This window comes from Ciona robusta, chromosome 14 (assembly GCF_009617815.1).
Source record: "Ciona robusta chromosome 14, ASM961781v2".
NCBI classification, from domain to species: Eukaryota; Metazoa; Chordata; class Ascidiacea; order Phlebobranchia; family Cionidae; genus Ciona; species Ciona robusta.
This window is the reverse complement of record NC_143248.1, coordinates 6,213,671-6,231,466: the sequence shown is the minus strand read 5'-3', so window position 1 is coordinate 6,231,466 and position 17,796 is coordinate 6,213,671. Positions and strand designations below refer to the sequence as shown.

At 40.3% G+C, this 17,796-nt stretch overlaps 4 protein-coding genes across 5 annotated transcripts; all 4 read right to left on the bottom strand.

Annotated features, from left to right (window-relative positions):
* Nucleotides 1-68: 68 nt before the first annotated feature.
* Nucleotides 69-5,970, bottom strand: LOC149725452 (general vesicular transport factor p115-like). 2 transcript variants are annotated; one of them, XM_089892469.1, is made up of 22 exons: nucleotides 5,855-5,970; nucleotides 5,717-5,803; nucleotides 5,301-5,436; nucleotides 5,135-5,196; nucleotides 4,943-5,078; nucleotides 4,670-4,725; nucleotides 4,420-4,617; nucleotides 4,265-4,363; nucleotides 4,058-4,198; nucleotides 3,704-3,891; nucleotides 3,599-3,654; nucleotides 2,835-3,043; nucleotides 2,590-2,700; nucleotides 1,843-1,961; nucleotides 1,568-1,749; nucleotides 1,392-1,510; nucleotides 1,197-1,335; nucleotides 1,028-1,143; nucleotides 877-957; nucleotides 681-827; nucleotides 341-514; nucleotides 69-289 (listed from the first exon to the last, which is right to left on the bottom strand). In XM_089892469.1, exons 1-22 carry the CDS (start codon nucleotides 5,915-5,917, stop codon nucleotides 179-181), a joined length of 2,730 nt encoding a protein of 909 aa, XP_089748595.1. In that variant the 5' UTR covers nucleotides 5,918-5,970; the 3' UTR covers nucleotides 69-178. The 2 variants fall into 2 exon arrangements, with proteins under 2 accessions (XP_089748595.1, XP_089748596.1); XM_089892470.1 differs by having other exon boundaries at nucleotides 702-827.
* Nucleotides 5,942-8,693, bottom strand: LOC149725451 (DNA helicase MCM9-like). Its single transcript, XM_089892490.1, has one exon. It carries the CDS (start codon nucleotides 8,401-8,403, stop codon nucleotides 6,079-6,081), a length of 2,325 nt encoding a protein of 774 aa, XP_089748616.1. The 5' UTR covers nucleotides 8,404-8,693; the 3' UTR covers nucleotides 5,942-6,078.
* Nucleotides 8,694-8,903: 210 nt separating this feature from the next.
* LOC149725450 (uncharacterized) lies at nucleotides 8,904-11,212 on the bottom strand. The gene is made up of 5 exons (XM_089892508.1): nucleotides 10,916-11,212; nucleotides 10,653-10,833; nucleotides 9,592-10,509; nucleotides 9,342-9,392; nucleotides 8,904-9,062 (listed from the first exon to the last, which is right to left on the bottom strand). The coding sequence occupies exons 1-5, from the start codon at nucleotides 11,089-11,091 to the stop codon at nucleotides 9,000-9,002; spliced, it is 1,389 nt and encodes a 462-aa protein (XP_089748634.1). The 5' UTR covers nucleotides 11,092-11,212; the 3' UTR covers nucleotides 8,904-8,999.
* A 151-nt stretch (nucleotides 11,213-11,363) lies between these two features.
* Nucleotides 11,364-17,627, bottom strand: LOC149725449 (DNA replication licensing factor MCM3-like). The gene is made up of 18 exons (XM_089892489.1): nucleotides 17,431-17,627; nucleotides 16,565-16,680; nucleotides 16,191-16,313; nucleotides 15,957-16,062; nucleotides 15,560-15,745; nucleotides 15,093-15,256; nucleotides 14,657-14,867; nucleotides 14,386-14,529; nucleotides 14,018-14,164; nucleotides 13,867-13,968; nucleotides 13,452-13,626; nucleotides 13,118-13,259; nucleotides 12,854-12,998; nucleotides 12,508-12,648; nucleotides 12,314-12,408; nucleotides 12,004-12,065; nucleotides 11,813-11,949; nucleotides 11,364-11,553 (listed from the first exon to the last, which is right to left on the bottom strand). The coding sequence occupies exons 1-18, from the start codon at nucleotides 17,500-17,502 to the stop codon at nucleotides 11,428-11,430; spliced, it is 2,394 nt and encodes a 797-aa protein (XP_089748615.1). The 5' UTR covers nucleotides 17,503-17,627; the 3' UTR covers nucleotides 11,364-11,427.
* Nucleotides 17,628-17,796: the final 169 nt, after the last annotated feature.

Genomic DNA, 17,796 nt, shown 5'->3' with positions numbered 1-17,796 from the left:
TTGAAACGGAAAACAAACTTGACAATTGAAGGCCAAATAAAGTTGTTTGTTCGCCAAACAATGCCAGATGCGCCACCGACGTTTCGACGTTTATTCAAATATAACGCGCTTTCTATTATGACGTAACAATGTCTTGTATTTACACGCAGTTATTGCACTTCAATCAAATTACGACTGTCTATGATTGCTTCTCGTCAGCAATTACGTCATCATTGCCTACGTCATTATCCTTGACGTCATCATCGTCACCATCATCGACGCCATCGTCACTGACGTCATCATCCGACACCTATAATAAACAAACAAGGAAATACATCATCCACAAAGTACACTGCGTTACCTCTTGCCCCAAACCCCTCAGCAAAGTTTTATATTCGTTAAGTTTAGTATCCTGATCCGACAACAATATCAACAAGTCTTCTTGTTCCTTCTTTAAACTTGAAGTTGAAGCCAGCGAGGATTCCAACGATCTATCGCTCATCGATAATTTCTCTAATGTCGTTGCCAGTTTTTCCTGTGAAATTTTCATCCCACATTATTGTCTTTTTGATCACGAATAATTAAGTTGAAAAGATAGAAGTAATATAACGACAGTCGTTACAACAATGGATAAAACACAAATACAAAACTTATTCGATAAAAAGCGAGATGGTTGAAAACAACGACATCCAACAACGAACCTCCAACATTTGATTCCTCACCTCCAGACCACCAACCTTCCCTCTCAATTCATCCAATTGTGATGTCATCATGGCTTTCTCGGCAACCAACCCCTCACGCGCCTCGTCGAGCGACCTCGAAGCCAACTCAAGTTTTAAACTTTCAACCTTGGGAGCATTTCATTAAAATTAAGTAAATTATAATAAACAAACAAACCTGGCTGTTTAATTCATCTATTTCACCCCCCAACCCATTTTGTTGCGATTCAGATTTCTTTAAAGATTCAATTTCGCTTTCCTACAAACATAGAAACATTAAAAGTAAAAACATGGAAACATTATATACATTAACATAGAAATAGAATTACCAATGCTGAAATTCTTTTATCTTTTAAAAGAATGAGTTCGGAGTGATTCGCGAACTTTTCCGTCAATTCCTCAATCTGTTTGTTGAGTAACAATGCTGATTCATCTCCTGAAGAACCTGCATTGTGATGTCATAATAAACAACTGTGACATCACTATACACCTTATTACCTTGCGTGAGTTTAATTAAATTATACTGATCTTTCAATTGTTGAATATAATTTTCTTTTTCTTCCAACAAACTTTTTGTTTCCGAAGATTCTTTTAAAAGTTTTGAGTTTTCCTCGTTTAGCGCGAATATCTTGGTGTCCTGTGATGTCATAATAACATATATAACATCATAATAACATATATGACATCACTTACTTGCTCCCTAATAAGCGTCTTATACTCGGTAACAATGGAATCATGAGCTTTGAGGGCTTGTTTCACTTCTTCTTCTTTCTTCACATCATCAAGATTCGATATCGTTTTCACAACAATGTCTGGGATACAAAGTTAAACATAGTTTGTTGCTTGCATTAATGCACCCATGTTTGTACCTTCTAATGATTTAAACAACTTAGCAAAGTTATGATCAAACAATAGATTCGATTGGTTATCAGTTGAAGGTTGTGTCCGTTGGATCGCTCTTGTGTAAAGCTCATGTTGGCTGATGCTTGAAAGTAAATCGCAAAACTTCTCCGTCCCGATGCGCGCCACTATTAACTCTATTAACGACTCCCTGCAACATTACAAGTTTTATCAGCGAATACGACAGAGAAGATTAAATCAACAACGAGAATTAGCAACAAATGAGTTCCCATGCTTCACTTACTTAGTGTACTGTTGAACCGATCCGTCATTATCAACGACGCATATCCCGAGTAGTAACGCGCAAACACCGTGCGTTACGAACTCGAGGTCATGGCTGTTGCCCGATGCCTGGCTTAGTAGCTATGGGGGTGGGTTAAGTACTTATGTATGAATGCAATATACTTTGGCTCTGCTTGTTTGTATAGACACCTAACAGCCGGGTAAAATCTGGGGTGACATTGTTAAAATACAGTTACACTCATAGTTGTCAAACATAGGGAACCTCATTGAATAATGTGGTGAATGCAATATACTTTGGCTCTGCTTGTTTGTATAGAAACCTAACAGCAGGGTAAAATCTGGGCTGAAATTGTTAAAATACAGTTACACTCATAGTTGTCAAACAAAGGGAACCTCATTGATTAATGTGGTGAATGCAATATACTTTGGCTCTGCTTGTTTGTATAGACACCTAACAGCAGTGTAAAATCTGGGGTAAAATTGTTAAAATACAGTTACACTCATAGTTGTCAAACAAAGGGAACCTCATTGATTAATGTGGTGAATGCAATATACTTTGGCTCTGCTTGTTTGTATAGACACCCAACAGCAGGGTAAAATCTATGGTTGACGTATAACCAGGGTGCTAAACATAGGTCACCCCCCTTTAACTCAAACACCCATCTTCACCTTTACACCCATGATTATGACGTCATACACATACATATATAATACAGGATAATAATCATTATGACATCACAAAGGATACAAATGGCACAGCTGACGAGTCGTCAAGGAAGTTGGCCGTAGCAACGGGGCAAGCGGTCAACCATGAACATAATAAACATAGAAGTCCAACGCGGGTTTGTATATATGATGTCTATAGAATATATATATTGTCTATGAAATATATATGATATCTATGAAATGTATATGATGTTTATAGAATATACATAATGTCAATGGAATATATATGACGTTTATGAAATATGTTGTTATATTATGACATCACACCTGTTGTACAATTGAAGTTATCTGTTGTAGTAGCGTAACAGGGGGATTCCCTGCTGCGGTTGATAATTGTACTCGTAACAACTGTTGTTTGGCTTGGTCGTTCATGCGTAACACGTGTGACAACGCAGTCGACGACAACCAGTTTGATAAGGGGTCGGATGCCGCGAACATTCCACCACATAATAACTGACCCGATGAAACGTCGTGTGCTGGGGGGTTTTATGGGGTAAGGGGTTTATATGGGGGTGTAAGGGGTTTATATGGGGGTATGGGGTTATATGGGGGGGTAAGGGGGTTATATGGGGTAAGGGGGTTATATGGGGGTGTAAGGGGTTTATATAGGGGGTAAGGGGGTTATATGGGGGTAAGGGGTTTATATGGGGGGTAAGGGGTTTATTGGGGGTAAGGGGGTTATACGGGAGTAAGGGGGGTTATATGGGGGTAAGGGGTTTATATGGGGGTAAGGGGGTTATATGGGGGGTAAAGGGGTTATATGGGGGGGTAAGGGGTTTATATGGGGGTAAAGGGGTTATATGGGGGTAAGTGGGTTATATGGGGGGTAAAGGGGTTATATGGGGGGTAAGGGGTTTATATGGGGGTAAGGGGGTTATATGGGGGTAAGGGGTTTATATGGGGGTAAGGGGGTTATATGGGGGGTAAAGGGGTTATATGGGGGGGGTAAGGGGTTTATATGGGGGTAAGGGGTTTATATGGGGGTAAGGGGGTTATATGGGGGGTAAAGGGGTTATACATAAACTACTTACGTTCAAGAGTTGACGGCAACAATGTATTTATGACCTCAAGTTGTCCTTCATTGTTCCTGTGTAAGATATTGATGATGTGGAACTTTTTATCACATAACAACATACTTGTGTAGATAACATTGGAAACAATACAGCACCGCGCATCGGAGCATAAATGGTTGTTGAGCGTTCACCATGGACATGAGTAGAACAACCAACGCTGGTCGTGGGGGGTCCCAGGGGGCCATCACAGATGCAAATATACGTTGGTTCTCGTTGCAACCACGTATAACTTCAGATACAGCATTGATTGTCTGTTGGGGGGGGGGATTAAACGTGGTGAAATCTGCGTTTAATATCTTGACCTGGATACAAGCCAGAGTTGGCCATCACCCTGGTTGCTTCTATGAGTTTAAATGAAGCATGCTACCCATGCAACTAGTTTGTCCTTGTACCATCTTACCCCACAAACCATCTTACCTCAGTAAGTATCTCTGTTGGAACCCCCGTGGCCATTAACAAATCGGATAGTTTACGCAACAATAGAGATTGTTGCATCAACAATTGGCACGATGATGTCACATTGGACGGGTTGGTTGGTGAAACAAGGGTTCGGATCACCTGGGGGTTATTTTGTTAAATATTTTGTTGATTATTTTGTTGATTACAAAACATTATTCAACCAACTTTGAGCATAAGCTGAATGTTTGCGATCTTTTGAGCCGACCACAAAGTTTCAGCGTCGATTTCAAAGAAAGGGGTCAAGCGATTGATGAAAGAGCCTTCCTGTAAGGTGAGGGGGGTTATATGGGGGGTACAAGTAAATATATGTGGGGTCTTACCTTGAAGAATTGTTGGTTTGAAGTATTATTCTTGATAAGATGTAACAACAACAACATACAATCCTCCACGACCACCCCCCCCTCACTTAAACCTTCCTCCATCATTATGTTGAAGATCGATTCAAAACCATTCTCAAACGCAACTATCTTCTGTATGTTCGCGTTTCCCTTCGTTAGCTCAATTAACGCTAACAATGCCTGTGTAAATACATTGTGATGTCATCAATAGTGATTATTACATCATACTTACGTCGTTTCTAATAATTTCTCGATTTTCAGTGAGTAAATCCATCAAGCATGAGATACCTATACAAAAGTAATTGTTAATAAACAAGGGTTGTTGTGATGTCAACAATATACATTGTGTTGCAGTATATCGCGTGTCTGCTTACTACCATTGTGTATTCTTGAGCAAGACGATTTAATTTATCCAACCTGGTGGTCACTAATGGGTATTAATATCAATCATTCAATCACCCACAAAGTTACATACGTGGTAACTCATATCAACACAATCACCCACCCATGGGTTTAGCGAGCACAACATTCTGGACGACCGTAGCTTTCCCACGAAGTAACGACGTCAATAACTTAACAGCTGCCCATCTGACACTGAACTCGTATTTCTCCACCATATCCAACACAATGTTAATATTCATCTGGTAAATAAACAAAGTTTAACAAACTTAAAGATCAAACACACAACAAATTTTACCTCAACTTCTGTGAATTTATCAACGAACGAAGCTGCGATCTCGGGGTCCAACACTGAGTTCCCTGCCATTTATATTTTAAAATAAATATATTTGAACAAAATGTTTAACTAAGTTATCTCAAGTACATTTAATTTATTACAACCAAGAACCCCAAACCCCCCCCACCTTCCCCATCGTCATCTACAGTAGTAAGATTAAACAGCGTATCCAACGAATACGAAGCAATCTCATCGTCGTAATCCGACGTTAAAACCTCAATCAACTGCGGCAACGCCTGCGATCCAACTTCTAAACGGAACTTCTGAAAAAAAAAAAAATCTTGTTGTTGCTGCCAGGTCACCCAGGTGTACAATAAATGTAAAAACATCTTGTGTCAATTGTTTGTGATCTTAAAGGACAGATGTTTCGCCTGCCATGCGACGAAACATCATTAGGGTTTGCTGTTAAATGTCTTGTGCAAGGACACATACACCAACAATGGTGGCGGCATCGAGCCTTGAACCCGTAACCACTGGGGCCATAACTTAAGATCAGAAGCCAGGAGATCTATCACACAAACTTTTGTTACAAAAAAGTGAAACCTTTGAAAGACTTTTGAGCGCTCGTACGGCGTCTCTCCGATCTTCAAGCAAAGTCGACGAGGATATTCGATCGCACAACCTTGCTACCTATAGAAATATTATATTACAACATGAACGTAAGTGAAGATACCAACCCACCGTTTCCGAACCACTAGGGGCATTTTCTTCGTTGCTTTGAACGAAAGACTTCAAATAATTCATGACAACAAACAATAACCCTATGTATTCTATAAAGTAACAAAAACAAACAAAAAAAATTAGGATGAATTTGAAATAGAAAAATATTGAAATTGCTTTTTGGTGTAAAAAAGGCACTAACAGCAGAAAAGTTAATCAGCATAAAGATATTATAAACATGAAGATTAAAATTTAAACAACTTTGTCCCGTCCTCGTCGTAAATGTCTTCAACAACAGATTCATCCAAAGTAAATGGAAGACTAAGTTTGGAAACTTTTCTTGCTGGTGAAGTTGAGTTACTAGTTGTGGAAACTACTTTAGGTTCATCCTCAAAAGTAAAAATAAAATCATCCTCGTTAAATTGTTGAATGTTGAAAATATTTTCAGATTTATTCGGTGAGTCGTGTTTTGGTGTCATTGGGTCCATGGTTTGTGTGGATGTGATGACTTTGTTGGGGGTGGGGGGCAAGTTTAGTATTTTGTTCAAGTTATTTTCATGTTTAGTAGGGATGGCTGAGCATGAGATATTGGGGAAAGTAGCAAAGTGTTCGGCGTGTGTGTTGTGGGGTGGGGGGGCGTGTAGTAAATGCCCCAATTCAAGTTTATCAAGAACCAACCTTGAATGTTTTAAATATTCTTCCTCTGCGTTTTGTGGGAAACATGAATGTAGGATGCTTCCGGTGGTCAGTAGCGACGCACCCTGCATTGACGACTCCATCACCGTGATCGCGGCCACCGCGTCCTGGATCAAAACTTGGCTTCGAAACATAATCTTCGCGTGAGCTTCAGCGAGACGGATCAAACTTTCCAACAATCGAAGCGTCGTTCGTGCAGCATTACGAGAGTTTGATTTACGATGAGCTTGGTAATAATTCTTTAACACAAGATCAGCTTCGTGAGTTAAAGTTGGGGTGAGTTGACGTATTGTCGTAAAGTAAGCCTGCATTTGTTGTAGTGACCACACTTTTGATCTTGTTTGTTTCACGTTAGTTTTATTCAACAGATAATCTGCTACCACATCGTCCCAACTAATGTTCTTGGAGTCCAACAAAACAAGAATCAAATCAAACCTACTCAACAATGGGCTCGCCATCGCTATGTTGGTTTCAACTGAAACACATTCATCATATTTACCAAGCTTTGGGTTGGTTGCGGCCAATATACTTGTCCTCGTGTTTAACTTACAAACCAAGCCAGCTTTAGCCACACTGATGGTTTGTTGTTCCATAGCTTCATGTATCGCCGATCTATCGTGTTCCTTGATCCCGGCAAACTCATCCACGCAACATATTCCTCCATCAGCCAACACCAGGGCACCCGCCTCCAACATCCAGTGCGCACCATCGCGCACAGCACTCACGGTCAACCCAGCCGTACTTGACCCGATTCCTGTCGTGAGCACCGACCTTCTCGTGATTCTCGACGCATACTTTAAGAATTGGGATTTTCCCGTCCCGGGATCCCCCACCAACAATAAATGACATTCCCCACGAACTCTTGACCCCGAAGCATCTGTACGAGCGACACCCCCCGCTAATATCAATGCCACCGCTAGTTTAACCACGTACAAGCCATAAACCTGTGGACACACGGACTCCAACACAATATTCCTTGCAGTCATTGGTGTGTCTACATATGCTGCCCAGAAACATTGAAATTCATCGTCATATTCGTTCTGTACGTCGCCCACCGATGCCTCGTTGTTGCAAACACAAACGTTATTAGCTTTGATCACCAACTCCAACTCACACGGTTTGTTTAAATTTAATCCCTGCCATCTACAAGACACAGCACCGAACACAACCACGTCATCACCAGCCTTGCAACAATCAACAAGGTCGTTCTCTAGCGCCACCGTGATCGAGCGAGGTATCGTGCCCATCGAAAGTTTACGGATTTGTTCTTGAACTTTCACCTCTTGGTAGTCGATACACCTCGACGGGCACGCGAGACTTGCATCTCCGATCAACACAAACTTCTTGGAATTACAATCCTTATCCACCGGGCACTTAGTTGGTGTCGGTATTGTGTAATGTAGTTGGAACTCAGCATCCAGTGTGAATACATTGTTACATTTACAACACATATATTCCTTCTTGCACTCCAATATCTTTGTGGTGCTCGTCCGTATCACTGTACCCTGCACAGCCAAGAAGTTCCCGATGTCGTTCGATTTTGGGATCCGATCTCGGCACAACTCAAGACACCTTGGGAGTTTCACAAACCTGGCGTGGATGTTACGTTTGATTGACATGTGGCTCTTCAATGAATGAGTCATTGTGATGTCACGCATTAACAATAACAACACATTGTCTAATATTTCCAACATTTTGTTTGAGTTGAGAAGCAAAACTTCTCCCAAAACCTCATGCGATTCCAGCAAGCGACATCCGTCGATTGTGACGGAATAATGGGCATTGTCTTCTTGTTCTAGTAATATTCGAATAACATCTGGCGTATGATGCTCTGTGACGTAACAATGAACTAATGCAAACGGCTCGCGTGACATTTCTTAACAATCTGCTTTAAATAAATCTTTGAAAGTTATTTATTCATGTCGAAACAAACATAACAGGCCGTATAAGATACGACTTGCGTCTCAAAAGTTACGGTTTGAAAACTAAAAGTCTTGAGTGTTGTTGAACGTTAGGATTGTTTGTATTGCAATTAAACGGAAACACCATGTTTTCTGCGCGTATGAAAAGTTTATTAAAAAAACCCTGAGCAAACATAAACTTAACTTAATATATTTTACAAATTTAAACTTTCTCAAAATGGAAAAAAAAAACTTAAATTATTTTGGAGAGAACAACACGTCACCCCGGGGATTCCCCTGTTAGGGTACTGCAGACATAAATATCAAATAAAGCATTAAACATGGAATTTTTTTAATTCTTAATAAAGATAGAAAGGTTATAAAATAAATTTACATTTTTGCAACTTGCATTAAGATTGGGAAATTCCCCAAAGGGTTACCTTGTTATTAAAAACCTTATGCACACTGTCACGTTTATATTATTAGTAACACAAAGTTTATTGAAACGATTGAAATAAATATCTGCACAAACATTTATAGACATAAATACGAAATAAACAACAACAATTTCATTCGAACGGGTTGTTTTCGGTTGAACTCGTCTTTTTGTCTTTATCGTTTTCATTCGAATCCTAGTAGACAAAAGATTATGAATGGTTGAAACTAAAGTGGCAACGAAAGTGGCAATGACAGTTGTTACAACACGAGTGTTCTGTTTCATACACCTCGTGCTTACAAGTTACCATGTATGCATTTTTTTGCATGGCTGACAATTTGTTAAGTGTCTTGCCTAAGGACACGTACAGCGGTGGCGGCATCGAGCATCAAAGTCTCTAAGCTACAAGCAAGCATCTATGACATCATAGTAAACTATATACAAATATTATGACATTGCAAACATTGTTACTTACTGTCTCATCCAAAGAGAACGGATTCAACTTGTCGTCGTAGATCGTTGGTTTCTATCGAATAATCAGGTTTATATTGTAAATTATGACATCATAATCATGGTTTAAAGTATTAAATGTACACTTTTTCTAATTATAAGAAGTTACAACCTCTGTCTTCCTCGTGGGATAATTAAGTTTCATGACATCATATTTATGTAAAAGTAATTTAATTGCAATTGAACAAATCCCATATAGAACAAATCCAACTTACTGGTTTGTTCTTTTTGATTGATGGGGGTTTTGGACGAGGTGGGGGGACTTTGGGTGAAGGTTTAGGGGGCCGTGTGGGGGGTGATGGGAGGGCTTGGGTGGGTTTGTGTTGCGACCCACGTTTGGTACGATTGGAAACGGGTGAAGCTTCAATTGGTGGTTTGGGGGCGGTAGGTTTACGTTTCGTTACTTTGGGACTTTGTTGGGTCTTAGGTTCCTCGGGGTCAACAATTGATATTGTTCGGGGTTTCAACTTTGGGCGGCCATCGGGCTGGTTCCCGTTTATATTCGGTGGTTTCGCGGGTAGTTTGGGATCTTCGTTTGCTGGGGTTTTGGGATCTTCGTTTGCTGGGGTTTTGGGATCTTCCTTTGCTGGGGTTTTGGGATCTTCCTTTGCTGGGGTTTTGGGATCTTCTAATTCTTTAGTTGCTTCTTTTGTTGATTCTTTTATTGTTTCATCTTTTGTTATTTCAGTTGTTGATTTTGAATTTTCAGTGCTTGTTGATTCTTGTGTTGCCGGCAACTTTGGTTCTTTTACTTCTGTTTTCTCTGGTTCTTGTTTCGTGTCTTGTGTTGCGAATTCTTTCTTGGTTGGTGTTGTATCCACCGTTACAACCTCATCAGGTTTATTGTTCACTTTATTCCCATCGTCGATCACTTTAGCTTTCTTCACACAATCCACCAGTAGTTTATAAACCACGCCCAACTCCGGCCATGTCTCTTCAACATGAGATAAACATGGGAATTCCCCCTCTACACCCACAGGGGATTCCCCAAAACTTTTTAAATTAATTCGAAGAGTTTTTTCTAACTTTGCCAAAGATTCTTCAATAGTGACATCACAGAGCGATTGTTTACCATCAAAGTCGATGATCCAACCAAGTCGTTCCATGGTGAGGCCCGCACATATATCTTGCACCTGTCAATCATGCAGAATAATATCTAAGAGGCCGAAGATATGCAGTATCTATTATCACAACCAGTAAAACCCACGCCACTGGAACTTTAACCCACCCCCTTACCCCTAACTTTAAACCACACCCCCCACTTTAACCCACCCACCTCCTTCATCTCTGTTGAACCAGAAGCCACAAAAACTGGAATCAAATTCTCGGCAGTTATTTCGAGGATTCCAGAATACGCGAAGTTTAGAATCGGTGACAATCCAATGGAACAACAGTCGAATGTTACCTCTGTGACGTCACCAATGATCATCATTGTGTTCGGATCTACGAAGTTACGTCTGTGACGTAACAGGTATGACGTGAAACGTTGGATTTGGACGTAAAAGGTTAGATTATGACGTATACAAACAACTCCATTACCTGAAAACACCCCCGCACGCCGCGAGGACAACTTTATGCGCGACAAACTCGTCATCAATTGTCTTTATTCTGACGTCATAATATAGATTCTTTCGTCGAAATTCATCCAATCTTTTAAGTAGTTTGTCGCCATATTGTGTCACTTCCTGTACAAACTTAAACTTAACAGAATCCATCTAAGTTAAAAAACAACCATCATTGTTATCGGCATTGTTACAAACAATCAACTAACTCAATGTTAACTGTGACGTAACAACGCTAACAATTAGCACTGTGATGTCACAAACGTTGCTTCTAGAACGACCTAGTCGCGCTAACCGTGGTTTCCTGCTTTCGTCGTTGAAGCGTGTAATAGACCCGCGGGCGTCGACGTAATAATAATGTCTATGACGTCATAGTTAAATCTTAGAAACGCACAATGAATTGATCGCTACGTAACAATGGTTAATTATAAACGAGAATGACGTTTATTGGTTAACAAAGAAATGTACATGATGTAACAATAGTCATTATTATATAAGAAACACAACATCATCGGAAACCATAACTTGATTGTCGTTCATCATCTGCGCGAGGCACCCGCGCGCCTCATGCTCGCTGTACGGCTCCGTGGATTTGGTGTTCACCCATTGAAGGATCTGGGGGGCATTAAATATTATGTGTAATATATTTGATTGCTGTTGAATTGGTTAAAGTTGTTGTGTCACTTGCATTACCCCCATATAGTAAACATAACGAAATATTTTATATAACTTATATTATCGCAGAGTGACATACAAGTACATGCATTATTAACAACAGAGTTGTTTGTATCTTGAAACTTAATATTCACCCATATATGTATATACCACATACACCCAACCATAAACACCTAGATCCAGTACACAACCAACCAACCTCTTCCACCCCCAAGTTCTGTGTGTGCGCGTCTTGAAACTTTCCGTGCAACATCGAGCGAAACTTTTTCAGTCGTTCCGCCACAATTGGTGCTCCTTGTTCTGGTTCAGTAGGTTTCGTAGCAGCCGGTGCCGTAACTATAGACATCAAATAAACATCATATATAACACACAAACATAAAAATCACATACTTTGTGTGAAATCATCTTCCGTTGAATCGAAGTCGTATGGATCCTCACTTGAATGCTGTTTGCTGTGAAGGTACGTATGTATATATGTATAATGTGTATGTACACATTCTGCGGCGAATTATAAAAGTAAAATGAATCTTCTGTCATTTGTTTTTTTGTGATTTTAAACGACCGACGTTTCATTTGCTTTACAGTGAAACATCATCAGGGTCTGCTGTTAAGCGTCTCATGTAACAAGATCATTAAACCAACAACTGCCAGAAGATCTTTCACACATTTAATTAATTTTCAACATTTTGTTTTAACTCACGATCGCTTTCGTGTTTGACTTCCATTGATAACTTCTTCTTCTTCATTCTCTTCCTCATCATTTTGCCTTCTTCTTTTCCTCTCTCTCTCTTCCACCTAACCAAACAACATGCATGAGGAGGACAAACACGCAACTTATGTGTGGAGGCAACTCTCACCTAAACCCCAGGTCCCTAATACAAATCACCAACCCACCTTATGAAAGTAAGCGAACTGCACAAGCTCGATAGCAGCCTCGGCGTCGCGCATGTTCACAGTTCGTGACAACCTGGACTTGGCGTGCGCCGTTGACAATCGAATCAATGTTTCCAACGTCCGTGCCGTGACAGGAGTCGTCTATGAGAGGTTAATGTTACAACAAGTGATTGCATTTCTAAAGCTTGTTAAAATATAAGAACAACATTATAATAATAAGCCGGATTGTTCACATCATGATGCAACCAAACCAACCCGAAACATATTTACTGTAAAAACATTATTTCGGATTTACAAAATATATTAAAGTGAAGCAAGAGCAGTTAGCATGAACAACCCCACCTACCCTAGCAACATCCGTGTTCTCCTGGTCCTGACACCTTAGCTTTGCGTATTCCTCAGCGATACAATTAGCTGCGTCTCGTGTTAGAACAGGTTTGATAACTTTAGCGAGATGAATGTATTTCTTGAGGAAAGCCATGCTCACCAACCTGTGGTTAAGGTCAATGAAACAACAATGTTATACAAATCAGCCGCAGTTTGTTTGACACTTTTTATCGTAACATATTTAAACATCTTAGATAAACAATACAAGAACTGAACGACATACTTGGTAGTTTTCCCCCGCCCAGTGTTATCCCCATGCAGAAGGTGATTGTGCTTCTCGTAAACGGGAGTTTCCTCTTTTTCTTCGTCGTCAACATCTGGATCTTGCGTCGATAAAATATCGGCATCGACCGAAGCAGTGATCGCTGTGGGGGCGTTTATATTTTAGAACATATTTGTATGAAAATGTAGAATTTGAATAAAAAGAAGCAAGACTGAAACTCGTTTGTGCATCAGATATTTACAAACCTCCTTGTTATGAGTTTATGACATTAATTAAAACCCAAAAGTTAAACGCGCTGCTGCATCTGTACCAACTATTACGACATGAAACTTACGATCCCCGTCCTGCTCGGCTGGCGAGCGATATCGATGGATACGAAGAACGTGATCGGAGATCCGACGATCATCTTCCGGTTCCATTTGGTCGAGCACGATGAATAAAAGATCAAACCTCGATAAAAGTGAATCTTGCATTCCTATGTTGTCCATGGGGGGCTTGTATTGGTCGTACTGTGGGGGGAGGGGGTAATTATAATGTGGGGGGAGGGGGTAATTATAATGTGGGGGTTATATTAGGTATGTTTCAACAGTCTGATGTCGAACTGGTTGGTTGAACACAACTCAACTAAAGAATGATTTGAGACAGAAATTATTACTTGGAAGTGAAGAGAGTTTACATAAGAAACATTATTAATGGTAACAACATTCAGCACCCCTACACACCCCCCCCAAACCAACCCCCCAACTTACCCTTCCATAAACCGGATTCGCTGCGGCCAACACACTACATCGAGCGTTCAACTTCGCATGAATCCCCGCCTTCGCGACCGTTACCCTTCCTTGCTCCATAACCTTGGGGTAAAGTGGGTTATATTGGGGTAATGTGGGTGAACCATTTTACCTCATGAATAGCTGTACGATCAATATCACTCATCTTATCAAACTCATCGATGCACACAACCCCCCGATCAGCGAGAACCATCGCCCCCGCTTCCAACCGTCGTTCTCCCGTCTCCTCGTCCGATGTTACAGCAGCCGTTAACCCAACCTGGGGTGGGGTTACAAATAAATCCAACCCACGCTACAAACCACACCCCAACATTCAGAAAAATATTTTCAAACGAACCGAGCACAAAGTTTAAACCTCACAAGGTGGCATGAGGAGCATGCGCACTAAGTTACAACACGCAACAACTGCCCAAGTAATCGTTACCATACACCCACCATATACAACGGTGGCTTTAAATGCACAGAACCCCCCCAACTTACCCCTGTAGTTCCCCTTCCAGTTGTAGTTACAGCTCTCGGGGCGGTGTACAAAACGTAACGCAACATTTGTGACTTCGCTGTGCTTGGATCGCCGATTAATAAGATGTTTATGTCGCCACGAAGACGAGTTCCGTTCTCCAGGATCTGAGGGGTTTAAGTTCGTTACAAACTCACAGGTGTTCGTGTTCGAACATTAAGTAAAGTCTCTTATGTGAACTCGGCCACCGAATACACAAACACCACGGGTAACCCCCCAAACACACCCACCCACCTTCTCAGTCCCCCCAAGCAACATGCACAACACAGCCTTTTTGATATAATCGTGGCCGTGTATAGATGGCGCTAGAGAGCGAGCAAGCGCCGAGAAAACGTCAAATCCTCGCTGACGGGAGAATTTACGAATCTTGCCGATGTCATCCGCAGTAAACAATGGGTCAACATCCTTACTCAGCGCTTTTACGTGGTTCGCGATCAGCATTGTTCTGTCACGAATATGCTGTTTTAACATTGAAGAATATGAAGTATTTGTTGCTGCCTGGTGTATGTATTATAACATTTAACGCTGTTACCACTGTGGGGTGTCCTTGGGCAAGACACATAAAGACAAACTCTGATGTTGCCTCGCTGTATGGCAGTGGAAAAGTTGGAATTGAGATCACAAACAAACAATTGCCGCAAGATTTCTCACACACCCCCTAAACACCCACCTGAACACCCCCGAAGTATGACCCCCTTTTTTCCCCGGCATGCAACGGAACAAGCCGATTATTTGCACCCGATCACCGGGTTTGCAACAATCAACTAGGTCATCGTCGACAACAACATCAACCGAACGTGGGAGTTGTCCTGCGGGAGCTTTCTCCGGCATTTCCTGACAGAAGGTTGATTATAATATTATGTGTTGCTGCGTGGTATAATGGAATAATAAACAATATTCTAACACATATATTATAATTGTGCAACAGTTCATCCAGCAAAATATTAAGGTACACACTTCCACGTTCTATAATATGATGTCATAATTATTACTATAGGACCAAAAAATATTTTTACCGGCAATTTTTTACAAGACCAACATTTTTTGATAAAGACAAGGATTATACAGCGTAATAATATCCGTGCACAAAAAAGCCGGAAAATCTATGTTACAATCTTGACTATGACATCATAATACCTGTATTGTCAACGTTTGATGATCTTTATAAACAGATAACCCGAACTCAGTTTCGAGGGGATTGTTGTCTTCGTCTTTGGTCGGGTAAACAGTGGACGAGGGGAACGGATTCGATGACGTCATGTCGGTGTATCGACGATCCATCGTTTTCTTGGTGGCGGGGCAATAGTGGACGCTTCGTACAACCTGTGTGATGTCATAAGTGGTTTATTGCAGCAACAAAAACTTTATAACTTTAATCAGAAGAATTTAAACAAACAATGTTTACAACTATTATCGCGTTTCATCATTTAGTTAAAATGCTCCTGACTATTCATTGAGATTCAATTATGTTTTGTAGTTGCTTTGGGGAATTGTTATTTAGTTAATTTATAAATAACAACCACATAACACCCACCTTGGGTCTTACTAACGAAGCTTTGGTGACGATTCCTTCGATACAAACCATGCTCCCCAACAACGACGATGTCAACGTACGGGGGGTCACGTGTTTCTTGCCGAAGCTATAACATAGATATCATACAAACATAGATATCATACAAACATAGATATCATACAAACATAGATATCATACCAACATAGACATCACATACAAACATAGACATCACGTACAAACATAGACATCACATACCTTCCCTCGAAACCAACGAAGAAATCTTCGAAATCTTTTGCAAAAGTTGCGTCGATCGAAGCTACGTAACTTTTCAAAGCTCGTTGGAAAGCCCCCAACTCACCAAAGCCATTGTTTAACAATCTACAAAAATTATTATTGTTATTTTTACAATATATGGTTTCATCAACTAAAACAACTTTTATATTCATGTCGTTGCTGCAAAGTATAAATTGTTTGATTTTGATTAAAATCACAAAAGAAATATTTGAATTTCTAAAACTTTCAAACATTGATCATTATTACATCACAATCCACTGTTGCGACGAAGTGAATACTTCAAGATCCAATTTACAAACACTAACTAGTTATGATGTCATAACCACCATTATTACCTCACAGCCCTTGTTTCATTTTTCCGACGTAGATCGTTTATATTTACGATGATTCGGCATTTCTTCTTTTCCATCATCTGTCGAACCAACTCTGCGTAGATTCCTTGATCGGTGACCTGGGGGGGAGGGTGAGAGGGGTTAGGGGTCATGTCTAATATTTGCAACGTGAGGGGTTGCTTTCATCTCGAGTTAACTGTGACCATTATTATTTTATATGAATAATTTTGGTAATCCTTTAGCTGGTGGCCACCTGAAATTTTGGTTTCAAAATGTTCCTTAGGTCTCACTGATACCCACTGTATATTTTTTTTTAAAGAACTTGGGCGTTCGTGTCGAAAATTAACTTTGAAAATGCGCAAAATCGCGCTGCGTCACCATATTTTCCACACCAGCCGTTATGGATTAAACCAAGGTTGGATTATTACGTCATAGAATGCGTATTGTTACGTTTGATTCCACGTTAAAACAGTGGGGAAAAAAGGCCGTCTTGTAACCTATGTAATATACCACTATTGTGACATAACAGACCGCTATTGTGACGTAACAGACCGCGATTGTGACGTAATAAACGGTTACATTTACCAAATTGACGAAGCATGTTTTCGCGCAATTTTAAGTTAATTTTCGACACGCACGCCCGACTTTTTTGAAAAAAAAACTATACAGTGGGTATCAGTGAGACCTAAGGAACATTTTTAAACCAAAATTTCAGGTGGCCACCAGCTAAAGGATTACCAATAATTTTATTTGTCTTTTTAATTTCTGTGGTAAAGATTAAAACATATTTAAGCGGCAAAGTTGACACGAGCGCAAATAACCAACTATTAGTTAACATAGGTTGAAAACACACACATATATATAATTACCCCATCATCAAGAAAATCCACATATTGTCTTTCAGCTTCCCGAAGCTCTGGTTCAATCTCAACCTCCGCCATCTTGTTTCAAGGATAATAAAGATTTCCCGCCAAATCTCACATTTCCCGCGAAATTAAAGCACTTGTTAACTTTATATGACAGGCTTGGATGTCACGTCCATAGAAATATATTTTAAAACAAGAAATCACTAAAACTCAGGGTCCGTATATAAGTTTATATGAACGTACGTGACTTGAATTCTATACATAATATAAAGCTTAGTTATCGATGCCGTGGCACCATAGATAATACATAATACATATATGTATTATCTATGATGGCATAGTGGTTAGCGCGTCGCCTGTAACTCAGAG

What these genes read in the sequence shown, in the direction of transcription:
- LOC149725449 (XM_089892489.1), bottom strand. Translation starts at nt 17,502, where the DNA reads ATGGCGGAGGTTGAGATTGAACCAGAGCTTCGGGAAGCTGAAAGACAA. An exon ending in AGCCGAGCAGGACGGGGATC is followed by an intron (nt 13,260 to 13,451) that starts GTAAGTTTCATG and finishes ACGCCCCCACAG; the next exon opens with CGATCACTGCTTCGGTCGAT. An exon ending in AGAACACGGATGTTGCTAGG is followed by an intron (nt 12,649 to 12,853) that starts GTAGGTGGGGTT and finishes AACCTCTCATAG; the next exon opens with ACGACTCCTGTCACGGCACG.
- LOC149725452 (XM_089892469.1), bottom strand. Translation starts at nt 5,917, where the DNA reads ATGAATTATTTGAAGTCTTTCGTTCAAAGCAACGAAGAAAATGCCCCT. An exon ending in GTTGTTTAAATCATTAGAAG is followed by an intron (nt 1,511 to 1,567) that starts GTACAAACATGG and finishes TTTGTATCCCAG; the next exon opens with ACATTGTTGTGAAAACGATA. An exon ending in TGAGGAATCAAATGTTGGAG is followed by an intron (nt 515 to 680) that starts GTTCGTTGTTGG and finishes AAAATTTCACAG; the next exon opens with GAAAAACTGGCAACGACATT.
- LOC149725450 (XM_089892508.1), bottom strand. Translation starts at nt 11,091, where the DNA reads ATGGATTCTGTTAAGTTTAAGTTTGTACAGGAAGTGACACAATATGGC. An exon ending in GCGTGCGGGGGTGTTTTCAG is followed by an intron (nt 10,834 to 10,915) that starts GTAATGGAGTTG and finishes GTTACGTCACAG; the next exon opens with ACGTAACTTCGTAGATCCGA. An exon ending in CAATCAAAAAGAACAAACCA is followed by an intron (nt 9,393 to 9,591) that starts GTAAGTTGGATT and finishes ATTATTCGATAG; the next exon opens with AAACCAACGATCTACGACGA.
- LOC149725451 (XM_089892490.1), bottom strand. Translation starts at nt 8,403, where the DNA reads ATGTCACGCGAGCCGTTTGCATTAGTTCATTGTTACGTCACAGAGCAT.